Source organism: Maylandia zebra, linkage group LG14 (genome assembly GCF_041146795.1).
Source record: "Maylandia zebra isolate NMK-2024a linkage group LG14, Mzebra_GT3a, whole genome shotgun sequence".
NCBI classification, from domain to species: domain Eukaryota; kingdom Metazoa; phylum Chordata; class Actinopteri; order Cichliformes; family Cichlidae; genus Maylandia; species Maylandia zebra.
The window spans coordinates 22122294-22140969 of NC_135180.1; the positions used below are offsets into that span (position 1 = coordinate 22122294).

General features: G+C 41.4%; 1 protein-coding gene across 2 annotated transcripts in view; it reads left to right on the forward strand.

Annotated features, from left to right (window-relative positions):
* The window catches only part of sik2b (salt-inducible kinase 2b), a 52841-nt gene that overhangs the window by 20987 nt on the left and 13178 nt on the right, over nt 1-18676 (forward strand). For both annotated transcript variants that reach the window (XM_004543720.5, XM_012917143.4), the window contains exons 4-9: nt 5377-5538; nt 11292-11416; nt 11896-12019; nt 14542-14768; nt 16686-16838; nt 17294-17452. In XM_004543720.5, the coding sequence (XP_004543777.1) occupies nt 5377-5538; nt 11292-11416; nt 11896-12019; nt 14542-14768; nt 16686-16838; nt 17294-17452 (950 nt within the window). The remainder of the gene's footprint in view (nt 1-5376; nt 5539-11291; nt 11417-11895; nt 12020-14541; nt 14769-16685; nt 16839-17293; nt 17453-18676) is intronic.

Below are 18676 nucleotides of genomic sequence, written 5' to 3' on the forward strand. Positions count from 1 at the left end.
CACCTAAGTTTGAGAACAAGGTGATGTAGGATTTTGAAATGATACTATATGTGCAGCTACTGAAAATCTCAGAAAAGCTTGAATCTCGTTGACCCTTGACCTTGAGGTCAAGGTCAGAGGTCTAGTTTGCTGAAAATCTTGTGAATAGGATAACTCGAATGCAGCGATGTAGGATTTTCAAATTGTGTGTCTACTAGGAGATTCACATTGGCAATCACCAGCAATTTTTACTGTAAAAGGCATAAATTTATATAGTGTGTATGGTAATATGGTGAAAACCAAGAAACCTTCTTTTATTTTATTGTTTATTTGTTACTTATTTACCACTCTGTAGTATGAATGGCCATGGGGGAGCGCTTTATCAGTCAGAGAAGCTGCAAAACCTGTGAAAATACATTTAAAAGTCCAAATGTATGCCCTTCTTCACATTTTCGAAAGCCGCCAAACGGGTTAGATTGGAGTCTTTGACAACCGATTCTGGCCCCAGGCCTTTTGTTTGACACCCCTGCACAGCACTATGGAGCCATTCAAAGGGTACTTCAAAATACACATACCTACATTTTTGATTTTTGTTTTTTTTTAAGGTAATTCCAACAAATGTAGGTACAAAAGTTTGTTTCTTCCTTTTAAAAATAAGTATTGGAATAAAGGATTGCCAAGACATTGGTATTACTTGATCACCTAATCCAACCCTGAATGTGTTTTTAAAAACACATGCCCTAGTTAAATAACCAGTAAGTTTCAATGGGAGGGGCTTACAGTAAATAGGTGGAGTATGTAGGTTTAAGATGTGGGCTTTGTTTCTCCAGATAAAACAGAGGTGTTATTTTTATGTGTGTATTTATAAGTATCCAAAGAAGGACAAGTGAGGTCAACTATAACCACCAGAAGCTGCAGCTGATGTTTGGCTGATTGGTACTTGGATGACATGGCATTGCTCTGTTCCAATTGGCTCTGTTCCCCTTTAACCCCTTTGGTGTGCCAGTATTAAATCAACACAAGCATCCATCACCGTGCATATAGATGTGACTTTAATGAGGCCGTCGTATTTAAGTGGTTAGGGTATCAGTTACTGATGTGGAAACGGAGTGTGCGACCGTGTGCCCCATGTCCTCTGCGCTCACACACACTCGCATGTATACACGCTCCCAGCGCCTGGCCCACGGTGTTATCTGAAGTCTGTCCAGCAAGCCGGTCTGTACCCATGATGTTGGTCCCCTTCAAACCTGAGCAGCTGTTGAGAGATTTAGCTCCTCACGCAGCTCTCAGCAGAAGTGGAACACAGTGGCTTTTGAGCTGTTCCCTAATACCCCTATGATTCATACTTGTTCTGTTCGCTTTCCCAGAATGCCACTCTGCATGCCTCACTGTGCTGAGGTCCTTACCCTCACCAACATTGTATCAGTGGATTACTCATCCTTCCACTGGGGCAACATGCTGCATTTTGTGTGTGTGTGTGTGTGTGTGTGTGTGTGTGTGTGTGTGTGTGTGTGTGTGTGTGTGTGTGTGTGTGTGTGTGTGTGTGTGTGTGTGTGTGTGTGTGTGTGTGTGTTGTACAGTGTTGTTTGCTTAAACAGTAATGGCTTGTTTTTCCAGTGTGACTGCAGAACAAGCAGTAGCAACACCGTGCTGCTGTTCATACAGAGCTAAGATACGCTTTAGTGTTCAGCGTTTGGTTTGTTGAGCATTTCAGTGTAAAAGCAGTCAGGCGGTGTTCTTTCCAGAGCTGCAAACAATAGTCAGTTGATCAAGCAGTCATTGAGAGAAATTAATCTGCAGCTGTTTTAGGCTTTAAATTGATTTCTTTCTCTTGTTTTTTCTTTAACAAAATTACTTTTACACTAGGTTTTGCATGAAGAAGAGTGTGCAACACCACAGGAAAAATAGAAGTCTTACCTGTCTCTGTAATGGCTGCAAGGAACCCTGCTTTGACTCTTTACCCCATAAAGATGACCTTCCCTTCCCTTCCCTTAATGGCGGGTTTTGACACCTAAGTACATATATATATATATATATATATATATATATATATATATATATATATATATATATATATATATATATATATATATATATATATATATATATATATATATATATATATATATATATATATATATCAATAAAGATGTGGTTTGGGTGACCATTAGAATAGTTTCTGTGCTTTTCCAAGGGTAGCTACACAGGCACAGACAACCCTCACTTATTTCTGATGCAAACCTCATCATTTTTGTCTTATAAGCAGGCCTGAAATGTGAGAGAAAGACCTTCAGTGTATCCCTAGTTGGTTTTCAAGGGGTAAAGAGTTAAACCAACCACTTTGTACAATTTTAGGCTCTGTAACAGTATGGCGAGTATTTATGCTGACCCATAAAGAAGGCTTTAAAGACCAAGAAAAGGAGAGGTTATGTCCTGAAATGGTTTTTATTTTAGATTGCTGTTTTCCACAGGTGCAACCTTGGACCTGCCCAACACATTCCCCTCCCCAGTGTGTTTTTTGATTAGCACCATTGCTTGAAAATTCCCCCATTCATTAAAGAGACCTACTCTTATGGAATTTGTCAGCCACTCGCTAATAAGGTTTTCTCATTCTGTTGCTATCTATCACACACAATTTTAATATCGGGGCTTTGAGATGCAGGGCTGTGTAGATGAGGTGTAGTGTGATGCACGATGGTGGCCTCAACACGTATGCTTTGAATATTTTATGTTTATTGACTGCACACATCTGAAAAAAGTCAACTAAATTGACTTTTAAAGAGGCTTAGTATGACTTTGCTGTGCCTGTAAGTACAGGGTGGGCCATTTATATGGATACACCGTAATAAAATGGGAATGGTTGGTGATATTAAAGTCCTGTTTGTGGCACATTAGTATATGTGAGGGGGCAAACTCCTCAAGATGGGTGGTGACCATGGTGGCCATTTAGAAGTTGGCCATCTTGGATACAACTTTTGTTTTTTCAATAGGAAGAGGGGCATGTGACACATCAAACTTATTGGTAATGTCACAAGAAAAACAATGGTGTGCTTGGTTTCAAGGTAATTTTAGTCTTTCACGAGTTATTTACAAGTTTCTGACCACTTATAAAATGTGTTCAATGTGCTGCCCATTGTGTTGGATTGTCAATGCAACAGTCTTCTCCCACTCTTCACACACTGATAGCAACACCGCAGGAGAAATGCCAGCACAGGCATCCAGTATCCGTAGTTTCAGGTGGTGCACGTCTCGCCTCTTCGCACCATAGACAATTGCCTTCAGATGACCCCAAAGATAAAAGTCTAAGAGGGTCGGATCGGGAGACCTTGGGGGCCATTCAACTGGCCCACGACGACCAATCCACTTTCCAGGAAACTGTTCATCTAGGAATGCTCGGACCTGGCACCCATAATGTGGTGGTGCACCATGTTGCTGCAAAAACTCAGGGAACGTGCCAGCTTCAGTGCGTAAAGAGGGAAACACATCATCATGTAGCAATTTCAAATATCCAGTGGCCTTGAGGTTTCCATTGATGAAGAATGGACCCACTATCGTTGTACCCCATATACCACACCAAACCATCACTTTTGTTGTTCCAACAGTCTTGGAGGGATCCATCCAATGTGGGTTAGTGTCAGACCAATAGCGGTGGTTTTGTTTGTTAATTTCACCATTCACAAAATTTTACCTCATCACTGAACAAAATCTTCTGCGTGAACTGAGGGTCCAGTTCCTATTTTTGTTTTTCCCATTCTGCCACTGATGTTTCTTCATTAGTGACAGTTTTCTGTCACTAATGACCCGATTACTACGTTCACCGGATATCAACACAATTTCGATCCGCTCCTCACGTGTTAACCTCTTCAACATGTCAATGGCTGTGAACAAAGAGAAACCTGTAAATAACTCATGAAAGAATAAAGTTACATTGAAACCAAGCACACCATTGTTTTTCTTGTGACATTACCAATAATTTTAATGTGTCACATGGCCCTCTTCCTATGGAAAAAAACAAAAGTTGTATCCAAGATGGCCGACTTCTAAATGGCCACCATGGTCACCACCCATCTTGAGGAGTTTGTCCCCTCACATATACTAATGTACCACAAACAGGACTTTGATATCACCAACCATTCCCATTTTATTACAGTGTATCCATATAAATGGCCCACCCTGTAGTTTATGTGCACACCACTGAAATGACAGCGACATGAAAAGGAAATCATATCAGGTATGTCTAACGAGTTAAAAGACAAAAGCAAAACATTGTTTTTATTGTCTCAATCAAATCAAGCTGCCAGTCTTCATCTGCTTCCTGATTACAAAAATGCTCTCTTATGAAACTGACCTAGTGGGTCTTCCCATAATTACATTCCTCATGATTTTGTGTTGGTGGGGTTTGTTGTGGTTGTTGTGCATTGTTGTCAGGTTTAGTTGCTGGTCTGTAACCATGCCAGCTGGAAGGACAGGCAGCAGAGTGTCCTATCTTGTTTGCCACTGAGTGTGAATTGAAGAGTTAGCAAGCTATCTGGACAGAGAGGTGTGAAGAGGAGCCCTGCCGACAGCAACAAACGCCACACTTTTCAAAGTTCACAGGGCTGTAAAAAAGAAAAAAACATCATACATCTTGTAAAATAGTCTGTCGAGACAAACTTCACACAACGGTAAGGGCAGAGGGAGAGCACACCATGAGAGAAAGGTCAGCGATCTGAGCGCTTGGAAAAAGACGACGGCAAAATTTATGACTGTGGCTCTCCAGAGAGAGAATCGACTGTGGTTTCTTGTGTCTTTCTAAACAACCACAAACTCACTCTTTGGTCCTGCTGTGTGCAGAGTGTGTGCTAAGCAGATAAAGTGCTAAATCCAGTGTTTTTGCTTCTCATTGGAAAAAGAGCTCAGTTTGTATTTATTTCAGTATCCTATTAAACCGACCCCTAACTTACAAGCTGAGCAGTGTGCGCTAATCTAGGCATTATATAGCAGAAGACCTGTTCTCGGAAACTTCTGTCTCCGCTTTCCTCGTTCCACTATGACAACACAGTGCATTCTTCGCTGTCAGCCAATGCCTACTCACGCATGCACACGCGGGGCTAGAGCAGGGGTCTCCAAAGAAAAAAATACATTTTGCATCTTGCTCTCAATGAGCTCACAAAACATGCTGTAATGTAGAGCAGCTGTAAGCTACCACTGGCACCAAGCCCGCACCTCATCAAAACCTATTATACTTTCAGCACAACCACTCGGTTGAATGAAGAAATTCTACTTTTATTGCATTCTTTTCAACTGTATAGTGATACCTTAATACGTGTTCGGAAGGCCTGTAGAGCCAGGTTATGTAATCAATTAAAAAAATGATATAGACTAACATGACACGTCACCTCTTTCCAATGTCTGCAGACTATCTGGCAAAGCATGGCCGTCTCAGTGAGCTAGAGGCCAGGAGGAAGTTCTGGCAGATCCTGTCAGCGGTTGAGTACTGCCACAACCGGAACATCGTTCACAGAGACCTGAAGGCTGAGAATCTGCTGCTGGATGGCCATATGAACATCAAGATTGCAGGTAACACATTGCACAGGGGACCCATAAACTCAGTAGATGAAAAATCCAGGATCTTCGCATGAGTTTTTGATGTATTGCCTGTCATGATCTCAGCGCTCGTGGAGTTCAGAAATGTCTTCACTGCCTGCTTAGGTCATTTTTTGCAGTGTTGAGAATTGGTCAGAGGTTGCTTGCAAGATAGCTGTTTGCCGACAGATCCCATGACAGACATCTTAAAAGCTTAAAGGCCTGTGTTACTTTTTCAAAACAGATAATCAGAGGAACTTAAAAATGCTTCCCTGGTGACTCTTGAGTGTAAAAACATGAAAAATGGAGGACAAAGTGAAGAACAGACCCAGAGGCAGATATTTGAGGCTAAGCTGTAAGTCTGTAGTACAGGCATCAAAGTGTAATTATTAAGCAGCTGGTGTTTAGAGCTAGCTTGTGGGAATGTCACCCCGCTGCCTTGTCCCAGAGCGGAGAAGGGGAAGGCTGGGGTAGTCGCAGGGACGTTCTTAGGTTTAATAGAAGAGGAGCTAGGGTGATGGGATTGACTAGCTGCTTTGGAGACAGAGTATCGGATAAGGGGATGAAGGAAGAATGATAAGGAGCGTGCATAGCAGGGTGGCAGGCCTTCAGTTAGTACCATGCTATGAGCGAGTCTGAGGCTTAATTCAGAGCTGATACTGAAATCCATCTAAGGTGAGCTGATCACATGAGAGCAGCTAAAAATACGAGTGTGAAAGGATACCAGACCCTGAATATGTGGTAGAGAAGGAAATGGCTTCCTGTCCTCAAAGGACTTCATATCATCAGCTTCAGGTAGTTGAATCAAATCCTTGTTTATGGGTGTGATAAATGCACCATTTTCTTTCTTCTGATACCAGAAAAGGGCAAAGCGGACAGAACTACAGAATAACTGTTTTCGTTGCATCATTACTCGCATCATCCTGTCCACGGTTTCTCAGAAGGGTCCAAGATGATAACCTGGAGATGTTATTACCCGAGCAGTAATTTTCACAAACATGTCTGACTCACAGCTGATTGTCCGCACAGCAGATTAGATTTGAAGCAGGAAAACAATGAACAGAACATTACCTGGCTTGTGATTAGTGAAAATTTCTCTGGGGAGGACATCATCTCCAAGGTACACGCCGTGCTCCTCTTGACTACAACATGCTCGGACAAGTTTGGTAAATGGCACATGAAGTTTAGATGAGTACAGGTGTCAGATTTGCACTGTACATGGGATCGACTCGTGTCGAGAGAGTTATAGATGTACTGTTTTTTATACTCGTGCTGAAAGGTAATGGTTATGTTTTGTTGTTAAGTAATCAGATTATTTTCAGATCTTAAGGGAAAATGTGCTTGGCCTTCTGCTATCAGGGTGCTATTGATTGACCCATTAGTTTGTTCATAAAATGTCCTTAGTTTAGTAACAACCAGACGAGCCTTCTTCACAGCCTTAAGCAGGGCTGTGCATCTTGTGTAAACTTCCGTACAAGGACAAGTTATATTGGTGAAATACAGTCTGTAGTCACAATATGAATCGAAACAATGAAGGTCGTGAGACTGATTTCTAAAGAAAACGTTGCTTAAGTAGTTTGGGAAAATTACACTTTATCTTGCTTTTAATTGTGTTTCTGTTATTTCTTTTTATTTAAAATCTTAGTTATTGTGTTATTAAATGTTATTTTGTAAATGGGTCTCCAAGATTAACAAAAAAGATTAAAATTAAATTAATATTTATATTAATAAACATTAATTGTAATGCAGTGGTTGTATAGGTTTAAAATAGAGGTTGAAAGGTATTTTTAACTGACCACACACTCACTGTCAATCAGAAGCCCATTTAGCCTTTCTGAATCCTGACATGCATTCGTCAGACATTTCATTAGGTATACCTTGCTAGTACCAGGTTGCACTCTTGCTTTCAGAGCTGCTTTATTTCTTCGTGGCATAGATTTAAGAAGGTGCTGGAAACGGTCCTCGTGGGTCTTGGTCCATATTGACACGCAGCTACTGCAGATTTTTCCAGCTGCATCTATGATGTGAATCACCTGTTCCACTACATCACAAAGGTGCTCTATTGAGATCTGGTGATTATGAAGCCTTTCGGAGTACACGTTACACCGCTACCATCAGCGTGAACTGTTTATAAAAGGCAGGAAGGAGCCACAACCACATCTACGTGTCTAAAGGCACCGAGGTGCTGCCACGCGGTTGGCTGATTACATATTTGCATTAATGAGCAGTTGAGCAAGTGTTTGGTATTTTTGTTTGTTAAAATAAACGGCTAATTAAATCTTAACATAATCAACTCTTTTTCTATTTGTCGGCTATCCGTTTTGGCACTACTCTGAATGTGTACATCCAGACAAAGTGCCAATGCTTCTGGGTTTTTCTCTTCAGTCCAGTGGTGGCTTCTAAAGGCCACCTCTGGTCAGTCTGTATGTACCTTAACAGGTGATCAGTCAAAGAAAGGTCATTCTCCTGGTGGCTGCAGAGGAAAGAGGAACAGGAGCAGCGGGGAGTGCCCTTAATGTTTTCACTTCAAACAGCCCCTTTACATTCGAGTTGACAGATTGAAAGCAATGGAAAGAGAGGAGGAGGAATAACAAAAACAAAAGCAGGCATAGGCTGCTGGTTCAGAGTAGGCGAGAACGCCGCCATTGTGGTTAAGCGGGGAAATGCACGTGTACAATGCAGTGTATACATTTCCTGTTTTTGAGCTTTATTCACTTCACGTGTTTTGATCACATTATCCAATACATGTTGTCATATCACTAAAAGGCTTTCAGCAGCTATTTGCAGCTTCATTATTTGAAGTATCCACAATGACATTGCTAAAAGTGCACCACACCCTAAAGGTGTTTCATGTCTACCTCCAGATCAGAATCACCACTCTAAATGCTTTTTGACAAGAATCTGTTTAATTAATATTAAACATTAAATTAATAACAATGTAAAAAAAAATATGAAAAGTCTAATAGCTGCATAAGATTGTTCTCCCAGCTGAGCCGAGGAGAGCACACCAAATTTTACAGTGTATGTCAAATTCTCAAAATTTCAACTTTGAAGTAAGTTGAAGGAAGAAATTTTATTTTCTTTACTTGCTACATAGAAACTTACAACATGCTTCATTTCAATTCATCAAGTTTAATCATGGGAGGAAAGTTAAAGGGTGAAAAATGTTGCAGGGGAAGGAAGCAATAAGTAGGTTCAAGAATCCAGTTCAGTGTTTTGGAAAACCTGATCTAGAAGAAAAAGGAGGATAAAGAAAAGCAGCTGCAGCTACAAGTTTACTGATTCTCCATACTGCTTAAGTACCTAACTGCATCATCATACTCTTATTTTGTTTTACACGTGCAGTCTTATAAACCTTCATAGGTTCTTGCCTGTAATCTTTTAGCTAATATTATGTTAATGTTGCCGTGCGCGACACAGGCCCGCTCGTGCCCCGCCCTTTCTGTAGAGCTGGGACTGCTGTTTGTAGCCTGCAGCATGCTGGAGTGTTTGACGTCAACCAGTCTGTTCAGTATTCAGCTCCATGAAATGGGTCACAGCTTCTGACGATAAACCAGCTGCACTGCTCCGCTCAGCTCTGCCTGCATCTCACATCTCGCATCTCACCTTCGCAGCAGCGTCAGACAGCAAACATACTTGTAATAAACCCACAGTGTCACGCTGCTTTAGCTCTCATTTTATTCCAGCCGCACCTGCTGCTACCTGCATTGCAGTAATTAAACGGTTCGACTACACACACTCACGTACACACTCAAAGAGCCGCTCAGCTCTGTTCACGAGTTTACCCTTTGCTAATTACTTAAACTTGATTCCTACAGGTATTTAAGCTATAATCTACTGCAGCTTTCCTTGTGTGTGCAAAAAACAAAAAAACATTTGACAGCCTGGATTCTTCATCGTCTTCTTTATTTTTAAGCATTTTGCCTTTTAGAGGCACCATGCAGCAATGTTTGCTGTAGAAATGGCCAGTCTGATCACATTTTATGATGTAACTCTTGACTATCAGACCTCTGTACACCCACACAGCCTCAGTTTTTAACACTAAAACAATTTGTCACTACACAGAAAAAAGCGAAACCCCTAATAATTTACTTACCATTGTGTTTCTAGCGTTCTAAATCTGACTGAGTCATAAAGATTCTAAAAACTAGGTCTGTCCAGTTTATTTGTGAGAGTTTGCACAAAAATCCCCAGCGTGAGATCAGGAGGAGAGACAGACCCAGCCTCCGGAGGTCATAAGTTAGTGCACTCCAAAGTGCTGGTGCCAAGCCCGGGAGGGGTTTCTGGAAGGGTATAAAATCTATGCCAAATCAAATATGCGGATCCATCCGCTGTGTCGACCCTTCGGGAAATAAGGGAGCAGCCGAAAATACCTCTCACCTATTAAAGTTAGAAATGGATACTTGGTTTGGTCTGGTTTTGATTTTTGTGAAGAAAACAACAAAGTTAAAAAAAACTGAACTTTAGAGAAAATTGTGTTAGCACAATTCTCTGAAGACATGGAGCTGACACAGCAAAAAATACAAATTTGTTGGTAATTAAAAGTCACATGATCCGTTCTGATTGTCTCATCAGTTTGAATTTGGCTTAAATTGGTCGATAGTTTCTTTTACATGGACTGCAAAGGATCGTGTTGAGGAATAGGGGGTTTGGGTCGCACACTGCTCATTGTGTTGTTTGTGTCTTTGCATGTGTGTGTGAACCCACATCACCTCCAGCCCCATTATGTAAGCCAGATTTTTTTTTTTTTTTTTTAATCTCTTATTTATTTGTTTTGCAATACATTTTTGGTGTTTATGTAACTGTTTCGAATTATGGAAAAACGGTGGGGGTGGAGGGCTAAGTGAGCGTGATTGTCTGCTCCTGTGGCTGTCAGGCTCCGTGACGCCTTCCCATTGATAATGAACCAACTAAGCATGAAATTATTTATCCATTGTTATTTTTCCGTTACTTTTTTTTTTTTTTTTTGATAGAGCAAAGAGTATTAAAAAGTCAATCCAGTCTCCAAGTTGATAAATAAAAATCAAATTCTCAAAACTAAGAAGCTATTTTTTTTTATTTGTATAAACTGAATTAGATCTGAATCTGTTAGTTGAGAGGACCTGAGGGATGAGAAGAAGAGAACATAGGTGAAAGTCATATTGACTCGTAAGAAAATAGGTTAGCTGAGTGATTGCAGGCACACATGTTGGCTCAGTGCAATTTGTCCGATTATGCTGCAGCATTTAGTTGGATGCTAATGAAAGGCAGACATGAACTTCAAATTTATTTTGTGTCCATTTGTTCCCCTTTTTCTTTTCTTCTGATGATTAAAATCTGACTTTTAGCCATTCTAGAGGGAACCAATCAGAGAACAGCACCAATTACCTCATGTCAGCCTCCAGGGGAGGTTACCTCATACAAAGGTCCATTTCGTAAATGTACAAATATGTGGATTAAACATTGCGTTATACAGAACTTGCATGAAGACACAAAACTATGAACTGCTACTCTGAGTTTTGTGCCTTCATGCTGAATTTGATCATTTATAGTTTTCCCATTTCAACATATCACATCCACACTGTTTATGGTCTCTAAGTGCCTGAACTCTTTTTAAAACATTTTTTTTTTTTTTTTACTTTTACGGTCACAGGGCAGAAACTGCTGGACAACAGCAGGATTTCTGTGTGCCATTACCAACTCTACAAGCCTAAATGTCTGAAACTATCTTTAATCTACTTACCGCCCTGATGTTTCGCCTTCTGCAGATTTTGGATTTGGCAACTTTTTCCAGCCCGGGAAGCCTCTGGCCACATGGTGTGGCAGCCCGCCCTATGCTGCTCCAGAGGTCTTTGAGGGACAACAGTATGAAGGCCCACAGCTGGATATTTGGGTAAAATGGCTGATTGCATAAATCGGACATCTCTTTAACACTTTGTTTTTAATAATTCCTTGTAACTGCATACCCGTGGATTGAATTTCCCTGTAATATCTTCTCAGCTCTGTTGCTGAGATTTTAAGCACCGTTTGCTTTAGTAAGCCACGTGAAGTCATCGGATGCAACTCATTTCTGAAAACGTTATTTATTCATATATTAGTGGACACAAAGTTTTGATTTCTTACAGTCAGCAGGTTTGGTTCCTGTCATGTCGTTCTGCGGTTACGTGGAATGTGATTTCCCAACCACAGTTTGTAGCCTCCTCTATATTGCAATCATTTACCGTAAGGTCGTGTGTGTGGACTCGTGCTTTAGTGGGACACGTGTGTCTGAGTTGTTTACATTTACATACCTAAGATTGATTAATCTACTGGTTGTTCTTTACTCCTATCCTCACCTTGTTTTCTTGTGTGTCCATTTTTTCATGTCTCCAGAGTATGGGGGTGGTGCTTTACGTGCTGGTGTGTGGTGCATTGCCATTTGATGGGCCCACTCTGCCTGACCTCCGGCAGAGAGTACTAGAAGGAAGGTTTCGCATCCCCTACTTCATGACTGAAGGTAAGACGAGACGGCCTCGCTTTTTCCTGCAAGCACAGATGCATTTGGTGTAATGGTGAAAGACTTTCGGGTCTTCTATACAACAGCATGTAGTCAAATTGAGGAAAAAAGTCATTAAAGTTCTTGGTAGGAACACTGACGCACAGACGAATAGATCACGCTTTCCTGTTTGAGTCACTCCTGCAGCTATAACCAGTCAAGAGGTCAGTCAGCATTCCATCGATTTGAAGGGGATACAATATGAAGCGTGTGTGTGTGTGTGTGTGTGTGTGTGTTTATGTGAGCATTTATGTGAGCATTCAGGCTGAGTGAGTCAGTTCGGCTAACGGTCTCAAGCAGCCCTGCTGTTAGCGGCTGTGCTGGCTGGCTGGCTGTAGATTGAGTCCAGAGCTGGAGCTGTTTATGTAACCTGGGGAAGAGCCAGTGAAGCCCTCCAGCAGCTTGCCTGTCTGTCCCTCTGTCTGTTAGTATGTCTGCCTGACTCATACCCTCTGTGAGACAGCTTCCTGTCCGTCTGTAGCCTTGTCTGTTTCTTCTGTCTTGTTTCTCTGTGTCCCATCTGCACGTCTGAAGCAACTTCTCCGCAGGGGTGTGTGGTTAGAGAGTCGACCAGACTTTTTTTTTTTTTTTCCCCTCCTCCTCCTCCTCCTCCTTGCTGTTCGGGACCTTGAAACAATTAAGACATACGGGGAATGTAGGAGTGTAATGTCAGCTCCCTGACCAGACTGACACTCGAACCCGCCTACCCACCCCCAGTTCAGCCCCTGTTCTGCGAACAAGGAGAACATAGTGTGCTGATTTCTTTATCCAGAAACGGTCCGTCTTATTTCCTCCAGTTGCTCGCACTGGCCGACACTATAGTGCACAACACAGGTTTGGACCACACACTGTACATGTTGTGGTTAACCTCATAGCCAGCGACTTACTTAGTGACTTAATATCTGTAAAAGATGTCATTTTTTAAGGCTTGTTGGCCTGTTTGAGTATTCTTTGGTCAGCAAAAACTAAGGTCATCTTTTAAATGCTAGGTTTAGAGGGCTATCATATTTACATGCAATAGCTACCTATGTGTAGCTGCTTCCCTTTCTTTAGGGCAGAACACCATTGAGCAGAGGAATGTGTGTATGCTGAGGTAGCATAGCAGCTTGTAATCGTTCTGTATGTTCAGTCATGTTTGATGGTGGTTAAAATATTGGGATATTACCTGTGAGATAAAAATCAATGATATCTAAAACGATTACTTGCTCTTAAATCCATTGCAGTTCTTCTTTATTGGAAACTCTACACGACTCCAGCACTGCAAGTGTTAAAACTGGGATTGTTCTGCGGTTAAGTCATGGTGGTGTAAGGCACTGGATAAGAACAGACTGTCGATCAGGCAGTCAGCTACACGGGCATGCGTTCTCACCCCCTTTACATGTAGTCTGACCTTTCCTGGTGGTTAGCAGAAGCTCACCTGTAGCAACAGGCAGAGACTCAGACAAATTGTAGTGCATTGTGCCGCGTTTTATTCAAAATGTAACTTTGTAACTTAGCAGCTGCACAAGCTGCTAAGTGGCCACAGCGTGTAGTAGAAATGCATTGAAGGACGTGCTGGTTATGCACATAATGAGGAGAAAATTGAGTTGGCTGCACTACCAGGCACGAGGTAGAAGGGGAAAAAATGTGAGATGTAAGCAGATGCTAGTAGATCAGCAGGGCAACTGAGAAGAATGTGCAGCAGGGAGTTAATGTTAGCAGACAGGTCCTTGGGCTCTGTGTTTGTGAACTGCTGAGGGTCTCTCTTCACAGGATATCTGCTGAAGGTGATGGACGGAGGAAAATGTTCCGAAAATCAAATTCTGTTTGAAAACTCGATCTTGGCATATTTGTATCTGAGATGTTTGTTTGCTAAAGTAAAAAGATAATATGAAAACTACTCCTGAGAATGTGAAATACTTCAGTCGTCATGTTTTGATTTTTTTTTTTTTTTTTTTTTTTTAATATAAATGCTACAAAATAGGAGTGATTAATTTCAAAAATAATAATGACCAATTGCAGGGCTTATTTGATGAAAGCTTGCCTGTTTTGCTTTAAGATTACTGCAGTCAAGTAGATGTGTAATGTTGCTGTCTGGTAGGCAGGAATGCACTGCAGGCAGTAGGGGTGCAGTCAGGCCAAAGCAGCACAGCCAGGGGAGCTGTAATCCTGTTAAGAACCCAGCTGTGTCTGACGTCAAACTCATCTAGCCTCTAACTAGAGGTGAGGAGCTCTCATTAGGAGGGAAGGAAAGTAGAAAGGAGTGTAGTCACGCTGTTCAGATGTGACGGCAGGAGAACCTAAGAAAAGAACTTGCAGATTTTAAGCTCTTAAAGTGTTATTTCTGCCCCACTTCATCTGGGCTACTTTGATAAGGGCATGAGGCTTTGAGGCTTTGCGTCATTATATTTACAAGAAGTACTTAGCATTAACCAAACATAAAGGAACATTTTCTGATCATAAAAGAAAAAATCCTGACTGATTGCTCTTCCCATCCCTCATAGACTGTGAGCACCTGATCCGCAGAATGTTGGTCCTGGACCCGTCAAAGCGTCTCTCTGTGGCCCAGATTAAGGAACACAAGTGGATGACTCTGGATGTTCCTATACAGAGGCCAGTACTGTACCAACAGCCTCTGTCCTCTGAGGGTGAGGCCGGTGTAGGAGAATACAGTGAACAGGTCCTTCGGTTGATGCACAGCCTCGGTATCGACCAGCACAAGACTATAGAGGTAAGAACAGAACAAGAAGGAAGTTGTTGTTTTTTTTCTTTAAGTTGAATTATAGTGTAAATGTGTGAGGTTTAAAGGTCATGTCTTTAGACTGTGGAGGAGGCGATAATAATGATAGTGGACAATAGATAAGCATAACTCTAACTTTGCAGGTAACAGATATATTTCACTGGGCTGCATGATAAAGCTGAGAGTTTAGCAGTAAACTACTTAAACTGATAAAAGTAGGGGGGAAAAGGGTTCCTCATTGTGATCCAAGGAAAGATTTAATAGTGGGTCCATAATTGGGTATTTTGGGTAATTGCCTATCTCGACTAAATGGTATAATTTCATTGCGATCCTCTCTTCAACCCTTCTCTTGCTAAGAAATTAAATTTATCAATTACTTCATTGGCGTAAAGAACATGCACACTTCTGAACTAATTTTCCACTATTCAGCAGTCACAGTACAGTTGTGTTAAGGTATTCACACACATTCAACATGGGCATAAATGCAAATGCTAATTTTGTGCTTTTAATCATTTCTTTAAACTGTTCTTTTTTTTCCTTGATGGAATGATTGTACAGCATACATCTTAAATGACCTTAAAAACAAGAATTGGGAGCACAAGTTTGAATTTATTCTTGATTTTCTCTAATCCACCCACGGTCAAAAATATTTAGACTCAAATACACAAATACAGCACTAGTAATATGTGGTTAAATGTCCCTTAGCAACTTGCAACTGGACCAGAAGTTTTTGGTAGCCATCAACAAGCTTGTGGCTGGATATTTGACAAATGTTCTTGGCAGAATTAGTAGGGTTCAATTAATTGTTTATTTTCCTGGAACAGACCTGGCTTTAAAGCACAGTCTGCAAATTTTTAATAGAGTTGCGGTCGTGTCTTTGGGAAGTTCCATCCCAGATGATTAATCCATTCCAAAACCAGTTTTTAATGTGTACTGAAGAATTTGGAGGAAGTCCTTCTTCATTATTCCATCTACTTTGTGCAATGTATCAGTACCAATGGCTACAAAACAGCACCAGAGCATGATGCTACCACCACCTTGCTTAACGGTTAGTGCAGTGTTCTTAGGTTTGAAAGCCTCACCTTTACTCCTCAAAACATACCTCTTGTCGGTTTGGCCAGACAGCTCGAGCTTCGTCTCGTCTGACCATAAAACATTCCCCAGAAGGTATTTGGCTTGTCCATGGGGAAAGCTGCAAATTTCAGTTAAAGATGTCAATTTTGTGGCACTTATTAATAAGAATACAATTTTATTTCTGAGATCATCATTGAGTTCTGTGGACTTTCCCATTGCTCAGAGTATTGGTCAGTACAATGAGTCGAATAAATCCATGTTATCACAAAGAGAAAATACCAGATGTAGTCGATTATGATCACTAACTAGAAGTTAATAGAGTTTGTAAAGTGATGATATTTTAGAAACTCAAAGCACTTAAAAAAACAAGAATTAGGTGCACAGGTTTGAATTTATTTAAGTCCTTAAAGATGTGTGCTGTACAATCATTCCATCCTGGAAAACAAACAATTTAAAGATATCATTGAAAAGCCCATGTAAATGTGTATGTAAACTTCTGGCCATGACTCGATGTAAATATTTTACAGCCCTGATTGAAAGAGATTGTTTTTACTCTCGAGGAATCAAGACCACTTTTTGAACTACTAAATCAAGTTGTGATTAAAGTGAAAGTTATCTGAACTGCTGTATATAATGTATGCTGCCTTGTCAGCTTCCATATTCTCTGCATTGTATTTTTATCAACACTCCGCTCTTCAGCTGCTGCAATAACCCAGTTTCATACAGGGATAATTAAAGAATTATCTCACCATATCTTAAGAGCTGTCACATTCAAGTCATCCTCATAACTTCCCATCACAGACACTACCATTTATATTGTCTGTCATCCTCTAGTCTCTGCAGAACAAAAGCTACAACCACTTTGCTGCTATCTATTACCTGCTGGTGGAGCGGCTAAAGGCCCATCGCTGCAGCTTCCCCGTCGAACAGAGGCTCGACGCCCGCCAGCGACGACCCAGCACCATTGCCGAACAGACTGTCGTCAAGGTAACTTCAGGGCATTGAGGCGTTTCTGAATAATGCGTTTAGATTATTTTCCGCGCCTCCCGGATCAAAGCTCTGTTATTCACACCTGCACCCAGGAACAAACAAACGGAAAGACATGGCCCATCCATTTATTTGTCCGTGTCTTCGTGTGCTCTCTTGCAGTCTTTTCTACCCAGCCTTGATCTTAATGCCTTTCCCTTGGTTGCATTATTCATGTTTTTCTTTTCTCTGCCTACGGCCTCTTCTTACCAGCACTGTGCAGTTCCTCTCTCATTTCCATCACCATGTAGGACCTAGCTTTCCTTTCTGGTTGGCGTTGTAAAGGCAAAGATTTACAGCCCCTCGTATTTTGTCGCAGTTACATGTTTAAGAAGGATATTGTTATGAGCTGGTCTTAAATTAAGGGGTTTTGATGTAATTTCTAAGACTCATCTTTATTTTTTCCCTCTCCACAGTCGACCAGTGTTTCCGCCCAGGTGGGTTTGCTCCAGCAGGGCGGTCGTTTGTTGCGTTCTCCTGCTGTGCCTCAAGCATCCTCTGATGCTTTCGCCTTTCCCCAGACTGCATCTCCCCTGGAGCAGACTTTCATGGTGGAGGATGTCAACACACCCAAAGTACGTTCAACACTAGTAAAAACAAGTTGTGTCTTTGTAAATAGGGATGTATTTTTGTTTTGTTGTGCATCTCCTTGTTTGTTCACTGTCCTTGTTTTACAGCTCGCTCACATGAGACGACTTAGTTGCTGAATTTGTAGTTATTACAGTCATTATCAGCTGCTGCAAGTATCATCCCAATAAGCTTGCCATGCTTTGATGAGCATGCCCGCTCGCTGTAAATCAGAAATGTCTCTCTACACCTCAGAGTGTGTGTGTGTGTGTGTGTGTGTGTGTGTGTGTGTGTGTGTGTGTGTGTGTGTGTGTGTGTGTGTGTACACCAGACTCCTTTGAAGTTTTGAGCATCTGCAGCCTGGCAGTGTTAGGGCTAGGCGATTAAAAGACATTTTATTTTCAGTTACAATCCTGGCTTCCAATGACTTTGGGGGAAAAAATAAATGCAGCACAATACTCATACAGGTATATTTTCCCCCCAGTCTTCTGGCTCATGTTATAAATCCAGATCATCCCTTTTTCTTTAAAGCAGTGTGCTTTGATCCCCTTCCTAAAAGGCCAGACTTGCTCACAGTTTAGTTCAGCTCGAGTCAGCATGATGGAAAGAAAGCCTTCGGTCAACAAAGGTCTATCTGGAGGAAGTTTCCATACCTTTGGAAACGCTATGTTGCTCTCCGGTGACTTCGTGCAGATCTCCCGAGAGCTGCAATTCTCCCCGGGCCTCTTGTTACTCTTGTGAGAAGAGATTCGCAGTCAGAAATCCCCACCTGCCTGTGCCTTACCTTCACCACATCAACCCTGAGTTCTATACCACCTGCACCTTTTTTTTTACTAGATTTTTAATAAAATTTAAATGTAATGAAAAGTACAGCTTTCAGCATCATTTTTGAGTAATCATGTCAAATCGCTGTGATTTTAGTGTTAACCGTGGATAACACAGATTCCAATTTTTGCAATTAACGAGCTGCCAGAGTGCAGCTGACAATATCCTCTTATGTAAGTACTCAACCAGCACTCACATCAGACAGGACAGCTGCTTGTCCTGCAAGGCTCCTTGACAGAAATACACACACGCACACACAAACTGCTCTTCCTCTTTCTTTATTCATCGGAGCTAACCAACGGCACTTTCCTACATGCCTGTTGTTAGGAACACCCAGAGCCCTCACCTAACAACAGGCATCCAGGAAGAACAAATACAGATACATGCAGTATCGGTCAAAATTTCTT